The 21736-nt window shown below is 47.5% G+C and overlaps 1 protein-coding gene across 1 annotated transcript in view; it reads left to right on the top strand.

Annotated features, from left to right (window-relative positions):
• Positions 1 to 21736, top strand: part of LOC123493125 (signal-induced proliferation-associated 1-like protein 2) — an 85308-nt gene that overhangs the window by 49666 nt on the left and 13906 nt on the right. Inside the window, exons 7-8 of the mRNA XM_045227060.1 lie at positions 13657 to 13814; positions 18237 to 18813. Of these exons, the coding sequence (XP_045082995.1) occupies positions 13657 to 13814; positions 18237 to 18813 (735 nt within the window). The remainder of the gene's footprint in view (positions 1 to 13656; positions 13815 to 18236; positions 18814 to 21736) is intronic.

The following is a 21736-nucleotide window of genomic DNA, read 5'->3' as shown; positions in this document are numbered from 1 at the left end:
GATTGGGAACCATATTTATTCAGTCTGTTTGCCACAGTGGGGTGTGGGATCTTGTTCCGTGTTGGTGTGTTTATTGTAACCAAGGATGTCACGTTACCGTTTTGTTGTTTTGTTCGTGTATCATTAAAAAAATAAGTATGTTCACCTTCCACGCTGCGCCTTGGTCCTCCTCTCTTCCCGACGATCGTGACAGAAGATCCCACCATAACTGGACCAAGCAGCGTGAAGAGGAGAGAGGTTGGACGTTGGAGCAGTGGAGTAAGAGTCTCGACTGGGCCAAGCCAAGTGAAGAGCAGAGAGGTTGGACTTTGAAGCAGTGGAGTGAGTGTCTGGCTAGAGACATGGAGGCCTGGTCCAAGAGGAGAGCCGCCCAGAAATTTTTTAGGGGGGGGCTCACGCCGTGGACGACGGGGCAGCAGGAGGCCGCGATAGAGCGGTCCAGCGGGTTGGCAGAGGAGGCCGCCAGGTTACGGGGGCCACTGGTATTAAAGGGGAAGGAAAGTGTAGAGGCATGGCGAGAGGTACTGGGGTGTGTTACCAGTCCGGTCCGGCCCGTTCCTGATCCCCGCGTAGGGCCAGTGGTGTGTGTCCCCAGTACGGTCCGGCTTGTTCCTGTCCCTCGCATCGAGCCTGTGGTGCGCGTCGCCAGCCCGGTCCGGCCTGTTCCTGCTCGGCCCGGCCAGTGGTGCGCGTCGCCAGCCCAGCCCGGCCTGTTCCTGCTCCCCACACCAAGCCAGTGGTGTGCGTCGTCAGTCCGGCACGGCCCGTGCCTGTTCCACCGGTGCCTGGGCCGGCACCGGTCAGCTGCTCCACGCCGGAGCTGGAGCAATCCGCTCCACCAGTGTTCGGTCCAGCTCCGGCCAGTAGGGCCAGACCGGACCGGGGGTACTTTGGGGGGTTAGAGAGGGAGTGGGGATCATGCCCGGAGCCGGATCCGCCGCCAAGGCGGAGTGCCGACCCGGTCCCTCCCCTGTGGTATTTGGTTGGCGCGGTCGGAGTCCGCGCCTTTAGGGGGGGGTACTGTCACGCCCTGGCTCTGGGGACACTTGTATGTTGAGCCAGGGTGTGAGTTTCCTTTGTCGATTCTAGTTGTTGTGTTTCTAGGTTGGCCAAAGTGGTTCTCAATCAGAGGTAACTAGTGTCAGCTGTTGCTGGTTGTCTCTGATTGGGAACCATATTTATTCAGTCTGTTTGCCACAGTGGGGTGTGGGATCTTGTTCCGTGTTGGTGTGTTTATTGTAACCAAGGACGTCACGTTATCGTTTTGTTGTTTTGTTCGTGTATCATTAAATAAATAAGTATGTTCACCTTCCACGCCACGTCCTCCTCTCTTCCCGACGATCGTGACATTAACTCTACCCACATGTACATATTACCTCAATTACCCCGACTAACCGGTGTCCCAGCACATTGACTCTGTACCATTACCCCCTGTATATAGCCTCCCTACTGTTATTTTATTTTACTGCTGCTCTTTAATGATTTGCTATTTTCTATTTTTTACTTATGTATTTTTTACTTAACACTTTTTTAATTGTTTTCTTAAAAAACTGCATTGTTGGTTAAGGGGTTGTAAGTAAGCATTTCACTGTTGTATTCGGCGCATTTGGCAAATAAAATTGGATTTGATTTGATTTGAGCTCAAGAGGCCCTGTCCAAGGTGCTGAACCTGGTGCGGACCTTTGAAATGTGTCGATTTTTCTTTTGTAGCCTACTTCGTGATTTTCGCGATCTTTGGTCAAGTTTGTTTGACTTCAATGCGTCTTTGATGATTGAAAGTAGTTATTTTGATTGCATACCATTTATTTCAATGCATTATGTTTAGGATTTATCTGACAGTTTGCATTCATGGTCAGCAGTTTAATCACATCCAATCAGCATTGATACATCTGTTTTTATTATCATAATGTGTTTACAGTTCTCCTCCTCACAGTTACATTTCAACATAGGCTGCTGAACTAAAAAGGCCAAATAATAATGTGATAAAAAAATAAGACATTGTTTATTGCAAAATACACTGTTCAATTTACTAAAACAACTGAAACAATTATTAGCATAATAAAAAAAAAAAATGTCACTTTAACCTAGAGATATCTGTTTTTTTTGCATTGGATGCTTCTCAATCCACCGCATCCGTCGATGTCGCATTTGAAAGAGCTAGAGCGGTGTTTATCAGACCATGAGACATTCTGAAAACCGGTCTAATCACAAAATCGTCTGTAGCGTCCAAACATGGAGACATATACATGGAGACATATACATGGATACATATACATGGAGACAAATACATGGAGACTGTTTAGTGCCAAAAATAAGGTGTTCAAATAAGATCAGGCTCAAAGGATCAAAATGTAACTTACTGGTCCAACATTCCAACCTTCTTACTGGTCCAACATTCCAACCTTCTTACTGGCCCAACATTCCAACCTTCTTACTGGTAGTCCAACATTCCAACCTTCTTACTGGTAGTCCAACATTCCAACCTTCTTACTGGTAGTCCAACATTCCAACCTTCTTACTGGTCCATCATTCCAACCTTTTTACTGGTCCAACATTTCAACCTTCTTACTGGTAGTCCAACATTCCAACCTTCTTACTGGTAGTCCAACATTCAAACCTTCTTACTGGTAGTCAAACATTCCAACCTTCTTACTGGTTGTCCAACATTCCAACCGTCTTACTGGTAGTCCAACATTCCAACCTTCTTACTGGCCCAACATTCCAACCTTCTTACTGGTCCATCATTCCAACCTTTTTACTGGTCCAACATTCCAACCTTCTTACTGGCCCAACATTCCAACCTTCTTACTGGTAGTCCAACATTCCAACCTTCTTACTGGTAGTCCAACATTCCAACCTTCTTACTGGTCCATCATTCCAACCTTTTTACTGGTCCAACATTTCAACCTTCTTACTGCTAGTCCAACATTCCAACCTTCTTACTGGTAGTCCAACATTCCAACCTTCTTACTGGTAGTCAAACATTCCAAACTTCTTACTGGTAGTCCAACATTCCAACCTTCTTACTGGTAGTCCAACATTCCAACCTTTTTACTGGTCCAACATTTCAACCTTCTTACTGCTAGTCCAACATTCCAACCTTCTTACTGGTAGTCCAACATTCCAACCTTCTTACTGGTAGTCAAACATTCCAAACTTCTTACTGGTAGTCCAACATTCCAACCTTCTTACTGGTAGTCCAACATTCCAACCTTCTTACTGGTAGACCAACATTCCAACCTTCTTAATGGTAGTCCAACATTCCAACCTTCTTACTGGTAGTCCAACATTCCAACCTTCTTACTGGTAGTCCAACATTCCAACCTTCTTACTGGTAGTCCAACATTCCAACCTTCTTACTGGTAGTCCAACATTTCAACCTTCTTACTGGTAGTCCAACATTCCAACCTTCTTACTGGTAGTCCAACGTTCCAACCTTCTTACTGGTAGTCCAACATTCCAACCTTCTAACTGGTAGTCCAACATTCCAACCTTCTTACTGGTAGTCCAACATTCCAACCTTCTTACTGGTAGTCCAACATTCCAACCTTCTTACTGGTAGTCTAACATTCCAACCTTCTTACTGGTAGTCCAACATTCCAACCTTCTTACTGGTAGTCCAACATTCCAATCTTCTTACTGGTAGTCCAACATTCCAACCTTCATACTGGTAGTCCAACATTCCAACCTTCTTACTGGTAGTCCAACATTACAACCTTCTTACTGGTAGTCCAACATTACAACTTTCATACTGGTAGTCCAACATTACAACTTTCATACTGGTAGTCCAACATTCCAACCTTCTTACTGGTAGTCCAACATTCCAACCTTCTTACTGGTAGTCCAACATTCCAACCTTCTTACTGGTAGTCCAACAATCCAACCTTCTTACTGGTAGTCCAACATTCCAACCTTCTTACTGGTAGTCCAACATTCCAACCTTCTTACTGGTAGTCCAACATTCCAATCTTCTTACTGGTAGTCCAACATTCCAACCTTCATACTGGTAGTCCAACATTCCAACCTTCTTACTGGTAGTCCAACATTACAACCTTCTTACTGGTAGTCCAACATTACAACTTTCATACTGGTAGTCCAACATTACAACTTTCATACTGGTAGTCCAACATTCCAACCTTCTTACTGGTAGTCCAACATTTCAACCTTCTTACTGGTAGTCCAACATTCCAACCTTCTTACTGGTAGTCCAACATTCCAATCTTCTTACTGGTAGTCCAACATTCCAACCTTCATACTGGTAGTCCAACATTCCAACTTTCTTACTGGTAGTCCAACATTACAACCTTCATACTGGTAGTCCAACATTATAACTTTCATACTGGTAGTCCAACATTCCAACCTTCTTACTGGTAGTCCAACATTCCAACCTTCTTACTGGTAGTCCAACATTCCAACCTTCTTACTGGTAGTCCAACATTCCAATCTTCTTACTGGTAGTGCAACATTCCAACCTTCCCATAGGCCAAGGATGGTGGTCATGCTCCTGCTGCAAGCGAGCCACAGCCCAAGCAGTTGCACCTGATTTATCTTTGTCAACATGGATGACAGTTTGGAAACTGGAGGTAGGCTGTCTCCCTACTATGTTGACTTTGGTTTCCCGAGTCCCCAACAACCGGATGTTCCAGTTTTCAGGGGAAATGGAAAGAGAGCCTGTGACGTAACTTCCGCTTTTGGACGTTAACAAGGCGACACTCTATCTGAACTCCTCCTCCACATTTACTGGATTGGTTGAACAGTGCAGAAGAGACCAGTATGTAGGGGATCTAGTTTCAGACCAGTATGTAGGGGATCTAGTTTCAGACCAGTATGTAGGGAATCTAGTTTCAGACCAGTATGTAGGGGATCTAGTTTCAGACCAGTATATAGGGGGATCTAGTTTCAGACCAGTATGTAGGGGATCTAGTTTCAGACCAGTATGTGGGGGATCTAGTTTCAGACCAGTATGTAGGGGATCTAGTTTCAGACCAGTATGTAGAGGATGTAGTTTCAGACCAGTATGTAGGGGATCTCATTTCAGACCAGTATGTAGGGGATCTAGTTTCAGACCAGTATGTAGGGGATCTAGTTTCAGACCAGTATGTAGGGGATCTAGTTTCAGACCAGTATGTAGGGGGATCTAGTTTCAGACCAGTATGTAGGGGATCTAGTTTCAGACCAGTATATAGGGGGATCTAGTTTCAGACCAGTATGTATGGAATCTAGTTTCAGAGCAGTATGTAGGGGATCTAGTTTCAGACCAGGATGTAGGGGATCTAGTTTCAGACCAGTATGTAGGGGATCTAGTTTCAGACCAGTATGTAGGGGATCTAGTTTCAGATGTTTATTTTATACCTTCTATGTTAGGTTATCTAGCAGCTAGTCTCACTTTGCCATACCTTCAAAATCACATCGTTGCCACGCCTCCCTTGGAGGTTACATTTCAAGACCCCTCCCCCCACACGCCCGTAGAAGGGCTGCTTGGTGTGTGTCACGGTTTTCCGTCCAGGTAGTTGTTGTTGGAGAGAGTTGTTGCCTATGCTAGTTTCAAGTGATAGTTTTCTAGTGATCAAGTGTGGCCGATTTTATATTTATTGAAATTGAAAGTGGAGCTGGTAAAGTGAAACGTCACAACACGTTCTAAACTGCTCATTTCTTTTCCTTGTCTCCATTCATCCACACCAAAGATATCTTGAAGATTGCCCATTATTTTGCTTTTGTAAGGACCCCAAAAATGGAGGCAGTGGGAGAACCTATTCAAGTAAGTCAATATTTGTTTAAAAAATAAAATAAAACAATATATATTATTATTAGCTAGCTAGCTGGCTACAGTAGGCCACTTTGTAGGCTAATTCAACTGAGCTGCTAGCTAGCTAGCTAACTTTACACACTGTTTAGCTAAGTGAATTAAATGTAATCAGCTAGCTTACTTCTCATTATTAGCTAGCTATCTTAATGTAATCATTGTGAATTTAAAACTTTCCAAATGTATTTGTAGATAACAGCCATGGAAGAGGGTGAAATTGCAGCTCCAGCTGTCAGTAAAGGGAGAGTGTAGGCTACTGGACAGGGGAGGTCATTTTGTGGGAGGACATTATGAAAGTATTCTCCAGTTCCAGTCCCTAGAGCGGAAAACTTTGAGGACAGAGAGATAATAGCAACATAATATTCAGTGCTGTCTGATTTGAGTATAATGAAGCCTGTTTCTTTGTGATGTTTTCTGTCCTCAGCTACAGAGAGCTGTCTGCAGATGTAGAGGTCGCAATGAATGTCCCAAGAGACTAAGGGTATATCCTCTATGTCATGGGTTATATGTGAAGGCCTACCCATGTTAGCACATGTTGTATACATAAATACAGTTAAACATCACACACAATGTGTAAACCTATTACAATTGGAGCAGGCCAACCTTGCTAGAGGTCTGCTGGGTTTGCAGGGTTCTGTTCCAGCCCAGCAATAACACACCCGATTCAACGAATGAGTTGATAATCAAGTGGTCTATTGCTGTGATGGAATAGAAGTGTGCTCACCCAGTATATCGGGGATCAGTGGAGCGAGGTTGGCCACCGCTGGTATGGAGTTAATTTTGTTCACCTGAAATGATGCTTTAGTAATAATAACCTGCTGGCTACTACTCAGTGATCTGTTGTTTAGACTAAGATGTCTAATCTTTACACACCAGTTAGCTTATGTGTACATTTTGAAATGATGAAGTGTTGATGCTTTGAAATGGTGTTTAAACTTGTTTTAATTGTTAAACTATTATTCAAAATGAACTAGTGTCAGTGTTGATTAATCACAGATCACAGTCCTACCATAAAGAGGGGAAGGGTTTCTGTCTCTAATGTGTTTCTGAGTTGTTCTCAAATAAACATTTCCTGTTTGTCTGGTTGTCAGATCTCCAATCTCTTTTATTTGATTGTCACTCTCTCTCAGTATATCAGCCATGTGAATCCATTTAGGAGCTTATCATATTGTCACGACTTCCTCCGAAGCTGCCTCCTCTCCTTGTTCGGGCTTCGGCGGTCGTCGTCACCGGCCTTCTAGCCGCTGCCGCTCCTCATCTCATCATTCCATTGGTTTTGTCTTGTTTATTACACACACCTGGTTCATATCCCCTCATCAGTACCTGTATAAGTGTTCCCTCTGCCCCCTTGTCTTTGTGTGTGATTGTTTATTTTGGAGAGTAGTGGAGCTCCTTGTATTTTGTATCGCCGGGATATTTCCCAGTGTGCCTTGTATTTTCCAGTGCGCCTGTTTTGTGCACTGGAGTGTTTTTTGACGCATTACTGCGTAACTCTGTATTTGTGGAATAAAGCCTGTTATTCTGTGATTTACCCTCCTGCGCTTGACTCCTTCGACCTCACCTCATCACACATATGGCATGCATCACCAATGCAGCCACAGACCTACAGTATGATGTCATTACTGGCCTTATGGGCATCTGGCATCTGAAGCAGAGAATAGCTAAACTCACATTGTTCACATGCTGAGCTGTATATTCTCAATTTAAAATGATACCAGCAGACAATGAGGCAAACCATATACTAGATTTTGTATATGCCTTTTAAGTGCTGACATACTAAATAGTTTAGTGCAAATCCAACCCTTGTAATTTAGGTACAGAAAATAAGGAGAAAATAAGGAGAAAATAAGGAGAAAATAAGGAGATGACAGTTAGGCTACAGGAGATGACAGTTAGGCTACAGGAGATGACAGTTAGGCTACAGGAGATGACAGTTAGGCTACAGGAGATGACAGTTAGGCTACAGGAGATGACAGTTAGGCTACAGGAGATGACAGTTAGGCTACAGGAGATGACAGTTAGGCTACAGGAGATGACAGTTAGGCTACAGGAGATGACAGTTAGGCTACAGGAGATGACAGTTAGGCTACAGGAGATGACAGTTAGGCTACAGGAGATGACAGTTAGGCTACAGGAGATGACAGTTAGGCTACAGGAGATGACAGTTAGGCTACAGGAGATGACAGTTAGGCTACAGGAGATGACAGTTAGGCTACAGGAGATGACAGTTAGGTTACAGGAGATGACAGTTAGGTTACAGGAGATGACAGTTAGGCTACAGGAGATGACAGTTAGGCTACAGGAGATGACAGTTAGGCTACAGGAGATGACAGTTAGGCTACAGGAGATGACAGTTAGGCTACAGGAGATGAGCATCACAGGCATGTTTAATCGTCACTGTTGCTCCTACGACACTGATCTAGTGAGCACCTTTGGAGCTCCGCCCAAGCAAGGCATTTCATTGGTTTGACGTGTTGCGAGGCGTCACTGATTTACACCGGGTTCCGACCCCTTCTTTAGCTGATATCTGCCATGGAACTTTCCCGGGCTACCTATGAAACCATCCTGAAAACAATGACTGGAGACTGCAGTAATATTGCTCAATACTGCTTAATATTCTGATGATTTCTGAATCCACTTGTTGTTCTCCTCTTGAAATCGAACTTCAGGTCATGAAAATAACTAGCTAACTAGCTAGCTAGTGAACTAAACAAGCTAGCCAGCTACCTGTTGCACCAATAGCAACTAGCTAGCTTCATCCTCTGGGGTGCGTTCAGTTTGCTTGAACGTTTTCTACGTTGCGGAACTGTTTGTACTGAAAGACACGTTCTTGTACGTTCTCGAATAGACTTTGAGATACGTTTGCTCAGTTTGCTTGGTGTGCCTGGGTGTGGCTTGAATCAATGAGTGACTTATTTAAAGGGCAGCGGTGCAATTTGAACCCACAACCCAACCCCACCCCGTTTTTCAACTGGTCGTTCAGTACAGCACCATTTACGTTCAATTGAATGTTCCAGAACGTAAAAACATACTAAACGCAGCCTTTACTAGTGGCTTGACCGGACTGTCCAACCATCAACCACAGACTTATGACGCCTACTGAAACAGATTATGTCCTTTTTCTATGTTTTTGCAGATTTTGGGGGGAGAACATTGTTGGCATCCATCAGCGAGCTAGTTTTTTTTTTTCCTGACCAGAAGTCCCAGAGCTTGGGGAAGTGTGTTTCTGTCAAGAAGTCCCAGAGCTTGGGGAAGTGTGTTTCTGACAAGAAGTCCCAGAGCTTGGGGAAGTGTGTTTCTGTCAAGAAGTCCCAGAGCTTGGGGAAGTGTGTTTCTGTCAAGAAGTCCCAGAGCTTGGGGAAGTGTGTTTCTGACAAGAAGTCCCAGAGCTTGGGGAAGTGTGTTTCTGACAAGAAGTCCCAGAGCTTGGGGAAGTGTGTTTCTGACCAGCAGTCCCAGAGCTTGGGGAAGTGTGTTTCTGACAAGAAGTCCCAGAGCTTGGGGAAGTGTGTTTCTGACCAGCAGTCCCAGAGCTTGGGGAAGTGTGTTTCTGTCAAGAAGTCCCAGAGCTTGGGGAAGTGTGTTTCTGACAAGAAGTCCCAGAGCTTGGGGAAGTGTGTTTCTGACCAGCAGTCCCAGAGCTTGGGGACGTGTGTTTCTGACAAGAAGTCCCAGAGCTTGGGGAAGTGTGTTTCTGACCAGCAGTCCCAGAGCTTGGGGAAGTGTGTTTCTGACAAGAAGTCCCAGAGCTTGGGGAAGTGTGTTTCTGACCAGCAGTCCCAGAGCTTGGGGAAGTCTATCTTGGCTAAGAGTTGAGGAAAGACTAACTGCGTCACTTCTTGTTCTTATAAGAAACATTCATGTGTTGGAAATTCCAAATTGTTTGCATAGTCAACTTATACACAGCTCTGACACACACACTTACCCCACCAGACATGCCACCAGGGTTCTTTTCACAGTCCCCAGGTCCAGAACAAATTCAAGGAAACAGTACAGTATTATACAGAGCCATGAGTGCATGGAACTCCCTTCCATATTATATAGAGCAAGTGAACAGCAAACCTGGTTTCAAAAAACAAATAAAGCAACACCTCACGGCAAAACGTCTCTCCCCCATGTGACCTACTTGTTGTGTGTATGTACTGACATGTATGTGTAACTGATAGATGCACACACACACACTACATGTTAATGTTTTTAAATGTATGTAAATTGTAGTCTTTTGTCTGTAATGTATTTTTTGTTATGTGTTGGACCCCAGTAAGTCTAACTGTTGCCATTGGCGTCAGGCTAACGGGGATTCTAAAAAAAGTAAATAAAAAATGTGTTTCTGACCAGCAGTCCAAGGGGAATTGTGTGGCTCATGTGGCAGAACATTGCCAGTATCATAGCATACGGTATCAGTAAATCATTGTGACATACGTATGAATTATGAGTGATAGTGTAATCAATTGGAAAAAATGTATGTACCTGTTAAATTATTAAAGATGCACTATGCAGAAATTGCTCCGCCATTTCCTGGTTGCTAAAATTCTAATAGTTAGTCTAATTTCAGTTTATGTGACAAAACAAGGAGGTACAGTGTAGATCAGGGCTCGCCAACCCTGTTCCTGGAGAACTACCATCCTATAGGTTTTCATTCCAACCCTAATCTAGCACATCCCATTTTAATGATTAACTGGTCGATAAGATGAATCAGGTTAGTTACAACTGGGTTTGGAGCGAAAACCTACAGGAGTGTAGCTCTCCAGGAACAGGGCTGGAGAACCCTGGTGTAGAGAATCATTGTACCATCTAAACCGTGGTGAAATATCTTTTCCATAACCAAAAATATTGTATTTTCAGCTATTTCAAGCTGATGTACAAAACCGAAAGTAAAAGACGCAAAAACAAATTTTAAACACGGGAAGCATAGAAATAGTGCACATAGAACAGATCTACCGCTTCTTAGGCTTGCTTTCAATGAGAATGACAGATCTATAACTCACATTTCTATGTGCATTTTGACGGGTCGCCTAAAAAGTTACATATTGCAGCTTTAAGTGACTTGCAGTTATATTCAGGTCCTGATTGGTCAATAAGCTTATTTGAGGTTTTCCCACTCAGGGTATTAAGGACCAGAGAAGGGGCAGAGAAGGGAAGGGGATATTTGGGCTATGTCTTCTTTCCCCTCCTCCTCTCTTCTTTCTCCTCCTCCTCTCTTCTTTCCCCTCCTCCTCTCTTCCTTCTCCTCCTCCTCTCTTCCTTCTCCTCCTCCTCTCTTCCTTCTCCTCCTCCTCTCTTCTTTCCCCTCCTCCTCTCTTCTTTCCCCTCCTCCTCTCTTCTTTCCCCTCCTCCTCTCTTCTTTCCCCTCCTCCTCTCTTCTTTCTCCTCCTCCTCTCTTCTTTCTCCTCCTCCTCTCTTCTTTCTCCTCCTCCTCCTCTCTTCTTTCCCCTCCTCCTCCTCCTCTCTTCTTTCCCCTCCTCCTCTCTTCTTTCTCCTCCTCCTCCTCTCTTCTTTCTCCTCCTCCTCTCTTCTTTCCCCTCCTCCTCCTCTCTTCTTTCTCCTCCTCCTCCTCTCTTCTTTCCCCTCCTCCTCCTCCTCTCTTCTTTCCCCTCCTCCTCTCTTCTTTCTCCTCCTCCTCTCTTCTTTCTCCTCCTCCTCTCTTTCTTTCCCCTCCTCCTCCTCTCTTCTCTCCCCTCCTCCTCTCTTCTTTCTCCTCCTCCTCTCTTTCTTTCCCCTCCTCCTCCTCTCTTCTCTCCCCTCCTCCTCTCTTCTTTCTCCTCCTCCTCTCTTCTTTCCCCTCCTCCTCCTCTCTTCTTTCTCCTCCTCCTCCTCTCTTTCTTCCCCTCCTCCTCTCTTCTTTCTCCTCCTCCTCTCTTCTTTCTCCTCCTCCTCTCTTCTTTCCCCTCCTCCTCTCTTCTTTCTCCTCCTCCTCTCTTCTTTCTCCTCCTCCTCTCTTCTTTCTACTCCTCCTCCTCTCTTCTTTCCCCTCCTCCTCCTCCTCTCTTCTTTCCCCTCCTCCTCTCTTCTTTCTCCTCCTCCTCCTCTCTTCTTTCTCCTCCTCCTCTCTTCTTTCCCCTCCTCCTCCTCTCTTCTTTCTCCTCCTCCTCCTCTCTTTCTTCCCCTCCTCCTCTCTTCTTTCTCCCCCTCCTCTCTTCTTTCTCCTCCTCCTCCTCTCTTCTTTCCCCTCCTCCTCCTCCTCTCTTCTTTCCCCTCCTCCTCTCTTCTTTCCCCTCCTCCTCTCTTCTTTCCCCTCCTCCTCCTCTCTTCTTTTCCTCCTCCTCTCTTCTTTCCCCACCTCCTCTCTTCTTTCTCCTCCTCCTCTCTTTCTTCCCCTCCTCCTCTCTTCTTTCTCCTCCTCCTCTCTTCTTTCCCCTCCGCCTCTCTTCTTTCTCCTCCTCCTCTCTTCTTTCTCCTCCTCCTCTCTTCTTTCTCCTCCTCCTCTCTTCTTTCTCTTCCTCCTCTCTTCTTTCTCCTCCTCCTCTCTTCTTTCCCCTCCTCCTCCTCTCTTCTTTCTCCTCCTCCTCCTCTCTTCCTTCCCCTCCTCCTCTCTTCTTTCCCCTCCTCCTCTCTTCTTTCTCCTCCTCCTCCTCTCTTCTTTCCCCTCCTCCTCTCTTCTTTCTCCTCCTCCTCTCTTCTTTCCCCTCCTCCTCTCTTCTTTCCCCTCCTCCTCTCTTCTTTCTCCTCCTCCTCTCTTCTTTCCCCTCCTCCTCCTCTTCTCTTCTTTCTCCTCCTCCTCCTCTCTTCTTGGCATGGTTCTGTTATAATCTCCACCCGGCACAGCCAGAAGAGGACTGGCCACCCCTCATAGCCTGGTTCCTCTCTAGGTTTCTTCCTAGGCTTTCGCCTTTCTAGGGAGTTTTTCCTAGCCACCGTGCTTCTACACCTGCATTACTAGCTGTTTGGGGTTTTAGGCTGGGTTTCTGTACAGCACTTCGAGATATTAGCTGATGTAAGAAGGGCTATATAAAATAAAATTGATTGAAAATTGATCTTCTTTCCCCTCCTCCTCCTCTCTTTCTTTCCCCTCCTCCTCTCTTCTTTCCCCTCCTCCTCATCTCTTCTTTTTCCTCCTCCTCCTCTCTTTCTTTCCCCTCCTCCTCTCTTTCCCCTCCTCCTCTCTTCTTTCTCCTCCTCCTCTCTTCTTTCCCCCTCCTCCTCTCTTCTTTCTCCTCCTCCTCTTCTTTCCCCTCCTCCTCTCTTCTTTCCCCTCCTCCTCCTCTCTTCTTTTCTCCTCCTCCTCCTCTCTCTTCTTTCTCCTCCTCCTCTCTTCTTTCTCCTCCTCCTCTCTTCTTTCTCCTCCTCCTCTCTTCTTTCTCCTCCTCCTCTCTTTCTTTCCCCTCCTCCTCTCTTCTTTCTCCTCCTCCTCTCTTCTTTCTCCTCCTCCTCTCTTTCTTTCCCCTCCTCCTCTCTTCTTTCCCCCCTCCTCCTCTCTTCTTTCTCCTCCTCCTCTCTTTCTTTCCCCTCCTCATCTCTCTTTTTCCTCCACTCTCCCCAATTCACCTCTTAATCTTTTTTGTTTACCCTGTCTGTTGCCCCTCAGCACCTCTCCATGGCAACTATCAGCCCCTCTCCATGGCAACCACTCTACCAGGTTAACTGCCAGTTCCCTGTGTGATTAATAAATCCCCATGATGCTGGAGATTTAGAAAATTGCATTCTGGGAGCCTTTCTCCGTCTTGTTTCACCTTCCTTTAAGTGTCACTATCTGGGCAACCGGCAAAGTCATAAACCCTGTCCATTTCCACCATTTCACTTATTAAAATCTGATTATAAACCTAACTTTACCTTAACCTTAAAATAAGACCCAAAATAATTGTTTTGTTTTCATGAATAACATCTCCCCCTTCTCTCTCTCTGTCTCCCCATAGCTCCTGAGGAAGAGGCACATAGGGAACGACATTGTGACCATTGTGTTTCAGGAACCGGGGACTCTGCCCTTCACCCCTAAAAACATCCGCTCACACTTCCAACACGTCTTCGTCATCGTCAAGGTCCACAACCCCTGTACTGAGAACGTCTGCTACAGGTACAAACACAACCCCTGTATTGAGGAGGGAGGGAGGGAGGGAGGGAGGAAGAGCAGGTTGGAGGAGCAGAGGGAGGTGGAGGAGGAGGGAGGGAGGAAGAGCAGGATGGAGGAGCAGAGGGACGGAGGGAGGGAGGGAGGGAGGGAGGGAGGAGGGAGGGAGGGAGGGGCAGGGGCAGGGAGCGAGGGTGGAGGAGCAGGAGGGAGGAGAAGGGGGGAGGAGGAGGGAGGGAGGGAGGGAGGGAGGGAGGGAGGGAGGAGGGAGGGAGGGAGGGAGGGAGGGAGGGAGGGAGGGAGGGAGGGAGGGAGGGAGGGAGGGAGGGAGGGAGGGAGGAGGGAGGGAGGGAGGGAGGGAGGGAGGGAGGGAGGAGGAGCAGGGGGAGGGGGGAGGGAGGGAGGGAGGGAGGGAGGAGGGAGGGAGGAGGGAGGGAGAGCAGGGTGGAGGAGCAGAGGAGGGAGGGAGGGAGGGAGGGAGGGAGGAAGAGCAGGGTGGAGGAGCAGAGGGAGTGGAGGAGGAGGGAGGGAGGAAGAGCAGGGTGGAGGAGCAGAGGGAGGTGGAGGAGGAGGGATGGAGGAAGAGCAGGGTGGAGGAGCAGAGGGAGTGGAGGGAGGGAGGGATGGAGGAAGAGCAGGGTGGAGGAGCGGAGGGAGGGAGGGAGGGAGGGAGGGAGGGAGGGAGGGAGGGAGGGAGGGAGGGAGGAGGAGGGAGGAGGGAGGGAGGGAGGGAGGGAGGGAGGGAGGGAGGGAGGGAGAGCAGGGTGGAGGAGCAGAGGGGAGGGAGGGAGGGAGGGAGGGAGAGCAGGGTGGAGGAGCAGATGGAGGGAGGGAGGGAGGGAGGGAGGAAGAGCAGGGTGGATGAGCAGAGGGAGGGAGGGAGGGAGGGAGGGAGAGCAGGGTGGAGGAGCAGAGGGAGGTGGGAGGAGAGGAGGGAGGAAGAGCAGGGTGGAGGAGCAGAGGGAGGGAGGGAGGGAGGGAGGGAGGGAGGGAGGGAGGGAGGGAGGAAGAGCAGGGTGGAGGAGCAGAGGGAGGGAGGGAGAGCAGGGTGGAGGAGCAGAGGGAGGTGGAGGAGGAGGGATGGAGGAAGAGCAGGGTGGAGGAGAAGAGGGAGGTGGGAAGGTGGAGGAGAGAGGGAGGGAGGGAGAAGGGATGGAGGAAGAGCATGGTGGAGGAGCAGAGGGAGGGAGGGAGGAAGGGAGGGAGGAAGAGCAGGGTGGAGGAGCAGAGGGAGGGGAGGGAGGAGGGAGGGAGGAAGAGCATGGTGGAGGAGCAGAGGGAGGTGGAGGAGGAGGGATGGAGGAAGAGCAGGGTGGAGGAGCAGAGGGAGGTGGAGGAGGAGGGATGGAGGAAGAGCATGGTGGAGGAGCAGAGGGAGGGAGGGAGGGAGGGAGGAAGGGATGGAGGAAGAGCAGGGTGGAGGAGCAGAGGGAGGTGGAGGAGGAGGGTGGAGGAGCAGAGGGAGGTGGAGGAGGAGGGATGGAGGAAGAGCATGGTGGAGGAGCAGAGGGAGGTGGAGGAGGAGGGATGGAGGAAGAGCAGGGTGGAGGAGCAGAGGGAGGTGGAGGAGGAGGGATGGAGGAAGAGCATGGTGGAGGAGCAGAGGGATGGAAGCACATCTAACATACTGTAGGTAGCATCAGGAAGAGGAAACTATCTTAGTAAACTCAGTAACACATGTAACATCCTAAGTCGAACCTTGATGGCCTCTCCTCTGGCGGCGATGTTTTTGGTCGGCCTCTGGAATCAGACCAATTGCTCTGGGGAGAGCGAACAAAGGATCTGCATCATCAATGGCATGACTCCACAGTCATGTCTGGAAATCACTAAGAGCCGTCACGACTCCACAGTAATGTCTGGAAATCACTACGAGCCATCACAACTCCAGGTTTATCGCGCAATCTCCCGCCCGATGAGGTGGTAATTTTGTCGCCTGTGTCTTAGAAAATGCGTGCGCCAGATCATGGTATTCGGGGGGAATATGCACAGTGGAGGTACCGTCTGGACTTTCCACTGTAGTTGCACCAATGGAAACACCTAGACACCTACCCTGACACTCTCGCAACCACCCCGTGGGCGAACTACCATGTGATCTGGAAAGTGGATGGGTAGGGTACAGTGCGCAGCAGAAAGCTCTGAACGAGTCAGACGTACTCCCACAGATGGCACCGTAAATGATCGATCAGGGCCCGCTCATTCCACCCGGACCCCGCTGCCAGAGTCGAAACTCCAACACGAAGTCCTGCGCGGTCCTCGTCCCCTGCCTCAGGTGGACCAGCCGCTTGCCTGCCTCTCGACCCTCGGGTGGGTGATCGAAGACCGCCCGAAAGAGGCGAGCGAACTCTCCGTAGTCCTCCAACGCAGCTCCTCCTTCATTCCAAACCGCGTTGGCCCACTCCAGGGCTTTCCCGAGAGGCAGGAAACGAGGACGGACACCTTCTCCCACTCCGATGGCGCCGGCCTGATGCTGGAGAAGTAAAGCTCCAGTTGGAAGAGGAATCCTTGGCAGAGTACCGCCGTCCCGTCGAACGCCCGTGGTCGGGATATCTGGATCCCTCCGGGTGCTGGGGTGTAGGTGGCTGGATCCGGTTGGCCAGCTGGTCTCGACAGATCGGGTCCTCTCCTCTCCAGGCGTTGGACGACCTGACAAACCCGATCCATCGCTTCCCCCAAAATGGCCAGCATCGTGGAATGCTCCTGGATCCGTGCCACGACTCAAGGCATGCGCTCTTCTCCCGCTGACTCCGTAGCGGGTGGGTGATTCTGTGATGAGTGTGATAGAAGGAGTCAGGCACAGGAAGGTAATCACCGAATGCAGAGTTTATTGCGCCATACACAAATAGCGCTGGATAGCGACAAGCGAAACAGGCACAGGGAAAAATCTACCCTGGCAATACAAGGTAACGGTAGTTCCAACAATGACAGGCACAGGGGAAATATCTACCCTGGCAACAAAATGGTACGAGTAGCTCCACCGAGCTACACTACTCTCACAAATGAACAATCACCCACAAGGACAAGGGGGCAGAGGGAACACTTATACACGGACTAATGAGGGGATATGAACCAGGTGTGTGTGATTGACAAGACAAGACAAATGGAATGATGAATAATGGAGCGGCAGTGGCTAGTAAGCCGGTGACGATGAACGCTGAAGCCTGCCCGAACAAGGAGGGGAGGCAGCCTCGGCTGAAGTCGTGACAGTACCCCCCGCATTGACTGGAAATCACTAGGATAGGTTGTTTTTATTGTCAAGACTCCACAGTGATGTCTGGAAATCACTAGAAGCCATCACAACTCCACAGTAATGTCTGGAATCACTAGGACCCATCACAACTAATGTCTGGAAACCACTAGGATAGGAGGTTTTTAATGTCATTACTCCACAGTAATGACTGGAATCGCTAGAATAAGTTGTTTTTATTGTCACGACTCCAGAGTAATGTCTGGAAATCACTAATATAGGAGGTTTTTAATGTGACGACTCCAAAGTAATGTCTGGAAATCACTAGGAGCTATCACGACTCCATAGTAATGTATGGATATCACTAGAATATGAGGTTTTTAATGTCATGACTCCACAGTAATGTCTGGAAATCACTAGGAGCCATCATGACTCCACAGTAATGTCTGGAAATCACTAGGAGCCATCATGACTCCACAGTAATGTCTGGAAATCACTAGGAGCCATCATGACTCCACAGTAATGTCTGGAAATCACTAGGAGCCATCATGACTCCACAGTAATGTCTGGAAATCACTAAGATAGGTCACTTTTAATGTCACAATAGGAGCTATCACGACTCCACAGTAATGTTTGGAAATTACTAGAATAGGTCACTGTATATATCTACTACTGTCATCCCCAAGACATGGGAAGACATGTCACTGTATATATCTACTACTGTCATCCCCAAGACATGGGAAGACATGTCACTGTATATATCTACTACTGTCATCCCCAAGACATGGGAAGACATGTCACTGTATATATCTACTACTGTCATCCCCAAGACATGGGAAGACATGTCACTGTATATATCTACTACTGTCATCCCCTAGACATGGGAAGACATGTCACTGTATATATCTACTACTGTCATCCCCAAGACATGGGAAGACATGTCACTGTATATATCTACTGCTGTCATCCCCAAGACATGGGAAGACATGTCACTGTATATATCTACTACTGTCATCCCCAAGACATGGGAAGACATGTCACTGTATATATCTACTACTGTCATCCCCAAGACATGGGAAGACATGTCACTGTATATATCTACTACTGTCATCCCCAAGACATGGGAAGACATGTCACTGTATATATCTACTGCTGTCATCCCCAACACCCTGACCTTCCCCATGTCTTCTGTGTCGCCCTACATTAGTATTAACTCCATCCTCTCTTTCTCTCTCCCCCTACAGCGTTGCTGTCTCTCGTTCTAAAGACGTCCCTCTGTTCGGCCCTCCGATCCCCAAGGCAGTGACCTTCCCCAAGTCCGCCGTGTTCCGAGACTTCCTATTGGCCAAGGTCATCAATGGGGAGAACGCCACCCACAAATCGGAGAAGTTCCGCGCCATGGCGACCAGAACGCGCCAGGAGTACCTCCGCGACCTGGCCGAGAACTTCGTATCCACGGCAACCATGGATTCGGCTGTGAAGTTCAGTTTCATCACACTGGGAGCCAAGAAGAAAGAGAAGGTCAAACCTCGTAAAGACGCTCACCTGTTCTCCGTCGGCGCCATCACCTGGTCCGTCACCGCACGGGACTTCGGCCAATCAACAGACGTGGACTGTCTCTTGGGCGTGTCCAACGAGTTCATCGTTTTAATAGAGGAGCAGTCTAAGAACGTGGTGTTCAACTGTTCCTGTCGTGATGTCATCGGATGGACGTCTGGGATTATTAGCATCAAGATCTTCTACGAGAGAGGAGAGTGTGTGGTGTTGTCTGTTCAGGACGGATGTGAAGAAGATATACGAGAGATGGTGCAGAGACTAGAGGTAAGAATCTGGGTTAGGGGTTAGGGGTCAGGGGTCAGGGTTAGGGTTAGGGGTTAGGGTTAGAGGTCAGGTTAGGATTATTGTTCACTTACCTCTTCTGTCTCCATGTTTCAATATGAATGGGGTATCTCACATTTGACCATAGTTGCTTTGGAGTTCAGTGATATTAGGAATTAGTTAGATAAACAAAGACCCATATATTTTCACTATCAAGGGTCTGGTCTATTTCCAATTGGCTTCATCAAACCAACCAGCCATTCTCTGCCAGCCCCCACCTCTTCACCCCTCTTTAGAGGAAGTCAAACCTTATCCTATCAGAAGAAAGGGTCTGGTCATTCTGCGGGATGCAGAACAGCACTAGAAAGAAGGATTAGGTTGGACCTTCTTACTGTATGGAACCAGAACCTGTTGTCAACAGTGCATGTCCTCACTAGGTGTATCCTGTTTGAACACCTCCTGTTAGAGGCTTACCTTGTGCTTCCTCTCTTCTCCTCCTTTCCTCTCATTCTCCTTTCCTCTCTTCTCCTCCTTTCCTCTCTTCTCCTCCTTTCCTCTCATTCTCCTTTCCTCTCTTCTCATCCTTTCCTCTCTTTCTCCTTTCCTCTCTTCTCCTCCTTTCCTCTCTTCTCCTCCTTTCCTCTCTTCTCCTCCTTTCCTCTCTTTCTCCTTTCCTCTTTTTCTCCTCCTTTCCTCTCTTTCTCCTCCTTTCCTCTCTTTCTCCTCCTTTCCTCTCTTTCTCCTTGCCTCTCATTCTCCTTTCCTCTCATTCTCCTTTCCCCTCTTTCTCCTCCTTTCCTCTCTTTCTCCTTTCCTCTCTTCTCCTCCTTTCCTCTCTTTCTCCTCCTTTCCTCTCTTTCTCCTTTCCTCTCTTCTCCTCCTTTCCTCTCATTCTCCTTTCCTCTCTTCTCCTCCTTTCCTCTCTTCTCCTCCTTTCCTCTCTTTCTCCTCCTTTCCTCTCTCACTCCTTTCCTCTCTTTCTCCTTTCCTCTCTTCTCCTCCTTTCCTCTCTTTCTCCTCCTTTCCTCTCTCACTCCTTTCCTCTCTTTCTCCTTTCCTCTCTTCTCCTCCTTTCCTCTCTTTCTCCTTTCCTCTCTCACTCCTTTCCTCTCTTCTCCTCCTTTCCTCTCTTTCTCCTCCTTTCCTCTCTTTCTCCTTTCCTCTCTTCTCCTTCTTTCCTTCCGTAGTTGTTTTGTTTTTTCCTCTTGACCCTTTAGTCAATCGATTGTGATCCATGTGCTTGTAGCTACGCCAAGCAAATGGCTCATTTAGAGCTTGCCTGTTTATTCCTTTACACCAGTCTATTGAGTCCTGTGTTGTTTCATGCCAACCCAACAACCCAGATTCAGGCCAAGCTTCTTCATGCCAACCCAACAACCCAGATTCAGGCCAAGCTTCTTCATGCCAACCCAACAACCCAGATTCAGGCCAAGCTTCTTCATGCCAACCCAACAACCCAGATTCAGGCCAAGCTTCTTCATGCCAACCCAACAACCCAGATGTAGGCCTTACATGTACAGCCAGCCTGGTCTCTCCTCTCCTGTGCCAGCCTTGGTCTCTCCTCTCCTGTGCCAGCCTTGGTCTCTCCTCTCCTGTGCCAGCCTTGGTCTCTCCTCTCCTGTGCCAGCCTTGGTCTCTCCTCTCCTGTGCCAGCCTTGGTCTCTCCTCTCCTGTGCCAGCCTTGGTCTCTCCTCTCCTGTGCCAGCCTTGGTCTCTCCTCTCCTGTGCCAGCCTTGGTCTCTCCTCTCCTGTGCCAGTCTTGGTCTCTCCTCTCCTGTGCCAGCCTTGGGCTCTCCTCTCCTGTGCCAGTCCAGATGGCCTACCTCCCCGATGGGTCAGTCAATGACATCAGTAGGTCTGCTGGGTCACAAAACTTTCAATACATGTTTGCCCATGGAAGAAATGGTTAGCAAGTTACTTTTTGGACCTGAATGCCAAAACATTTAAGAGATAAAGGTTCTTAAAGTTGACCCATTTTGCATACCCCACCATACCATGAGACCATGAGATGTATTAATCACTGGAAAATATAAATGTTTGGGATTGATATAATTTAAAAGCTTACAAACAGTGTTGTCAAACTATTTTATAATTTCTATAAAATATTTTTGTATATACACATTTTGACATTATATTTTACATTTAACGTCAATTATATAAAAACGTGTAAACTCCGATTATTTTCATATTTAAATACACTACCAGTCAACATTTTGGACACACCTACTCATTCAACAGTTTTTCTTTATTTAATTTTTTTTTTACATTGTAGAATAATAGTGAAGACATCAAAACTATGAAATAGCACATATGGAATCATGTAGTAACCAAAAAAGTGTTAAACAAATCAAAATATATTTTATATTTGATATTCTTCAAATAGCCACCCTTTGCCTTGATGACAGCTTTGCACACTCTTGGCATTCTCTCAACCAGCTTCATGAGGTAGTCACCTGGAATGCATTTCAATTAACAGGTGTGCCTTCTTATAAGTTACTTTGTGGAATTTCTTTCCTTCATAATGTGTTCGAGCCAATCAGATGTGCAGTTAACACAGTTCCCTTTTCTCTGTCCTCTTCTGTCCTCTTCATGTTAAAACAGCTCTGCAGTTAACACAGTTCCCTTTTCTCTGTCCTCTTCTGTCCTCTTCATGTTAAAACAGCTCTGCAGTTAACACAGTTCCCTTTTCTCTGTCCTCTTCTGTCCTCTTCATGTTAAAACAGCTCTGCAGTTAACACAGTTCCCTTTCTCTGTCCTCTTCTGTCCTCTTCATGTTAAAACAGCTCTGCAGTTAACACAGTTCCCTTTTCTCTGTCCTCTTCTGTCCTCTTCATGTTAAAACAGCTCTGCAGTTAACACAGTTCCCTATTCTCTGTCCTCTTCTGTCCTCTTCATGTTAAAACAGCTCTGCAGTTAACACAGTTCC

This window comes from Coregonus clupeaformis, chromosome 18 (genome assembly GCF_020615455.1).
Source record: "Coregonus clupeaformis isolate EN_2021a chromosome 18, ASM2061545v1, whole genome shotgun sequence".
NCBI lineage: Eukaryota > Metazoa > Chordata > Actinopteri > Salmoniformes > Salmonidae > Coregonus > Coregonus clupeaformis.
Note: the sequence above shows the minus strand (reverse complement) of the source record. Positions and strands in the feature narration are given on the sequence as shown.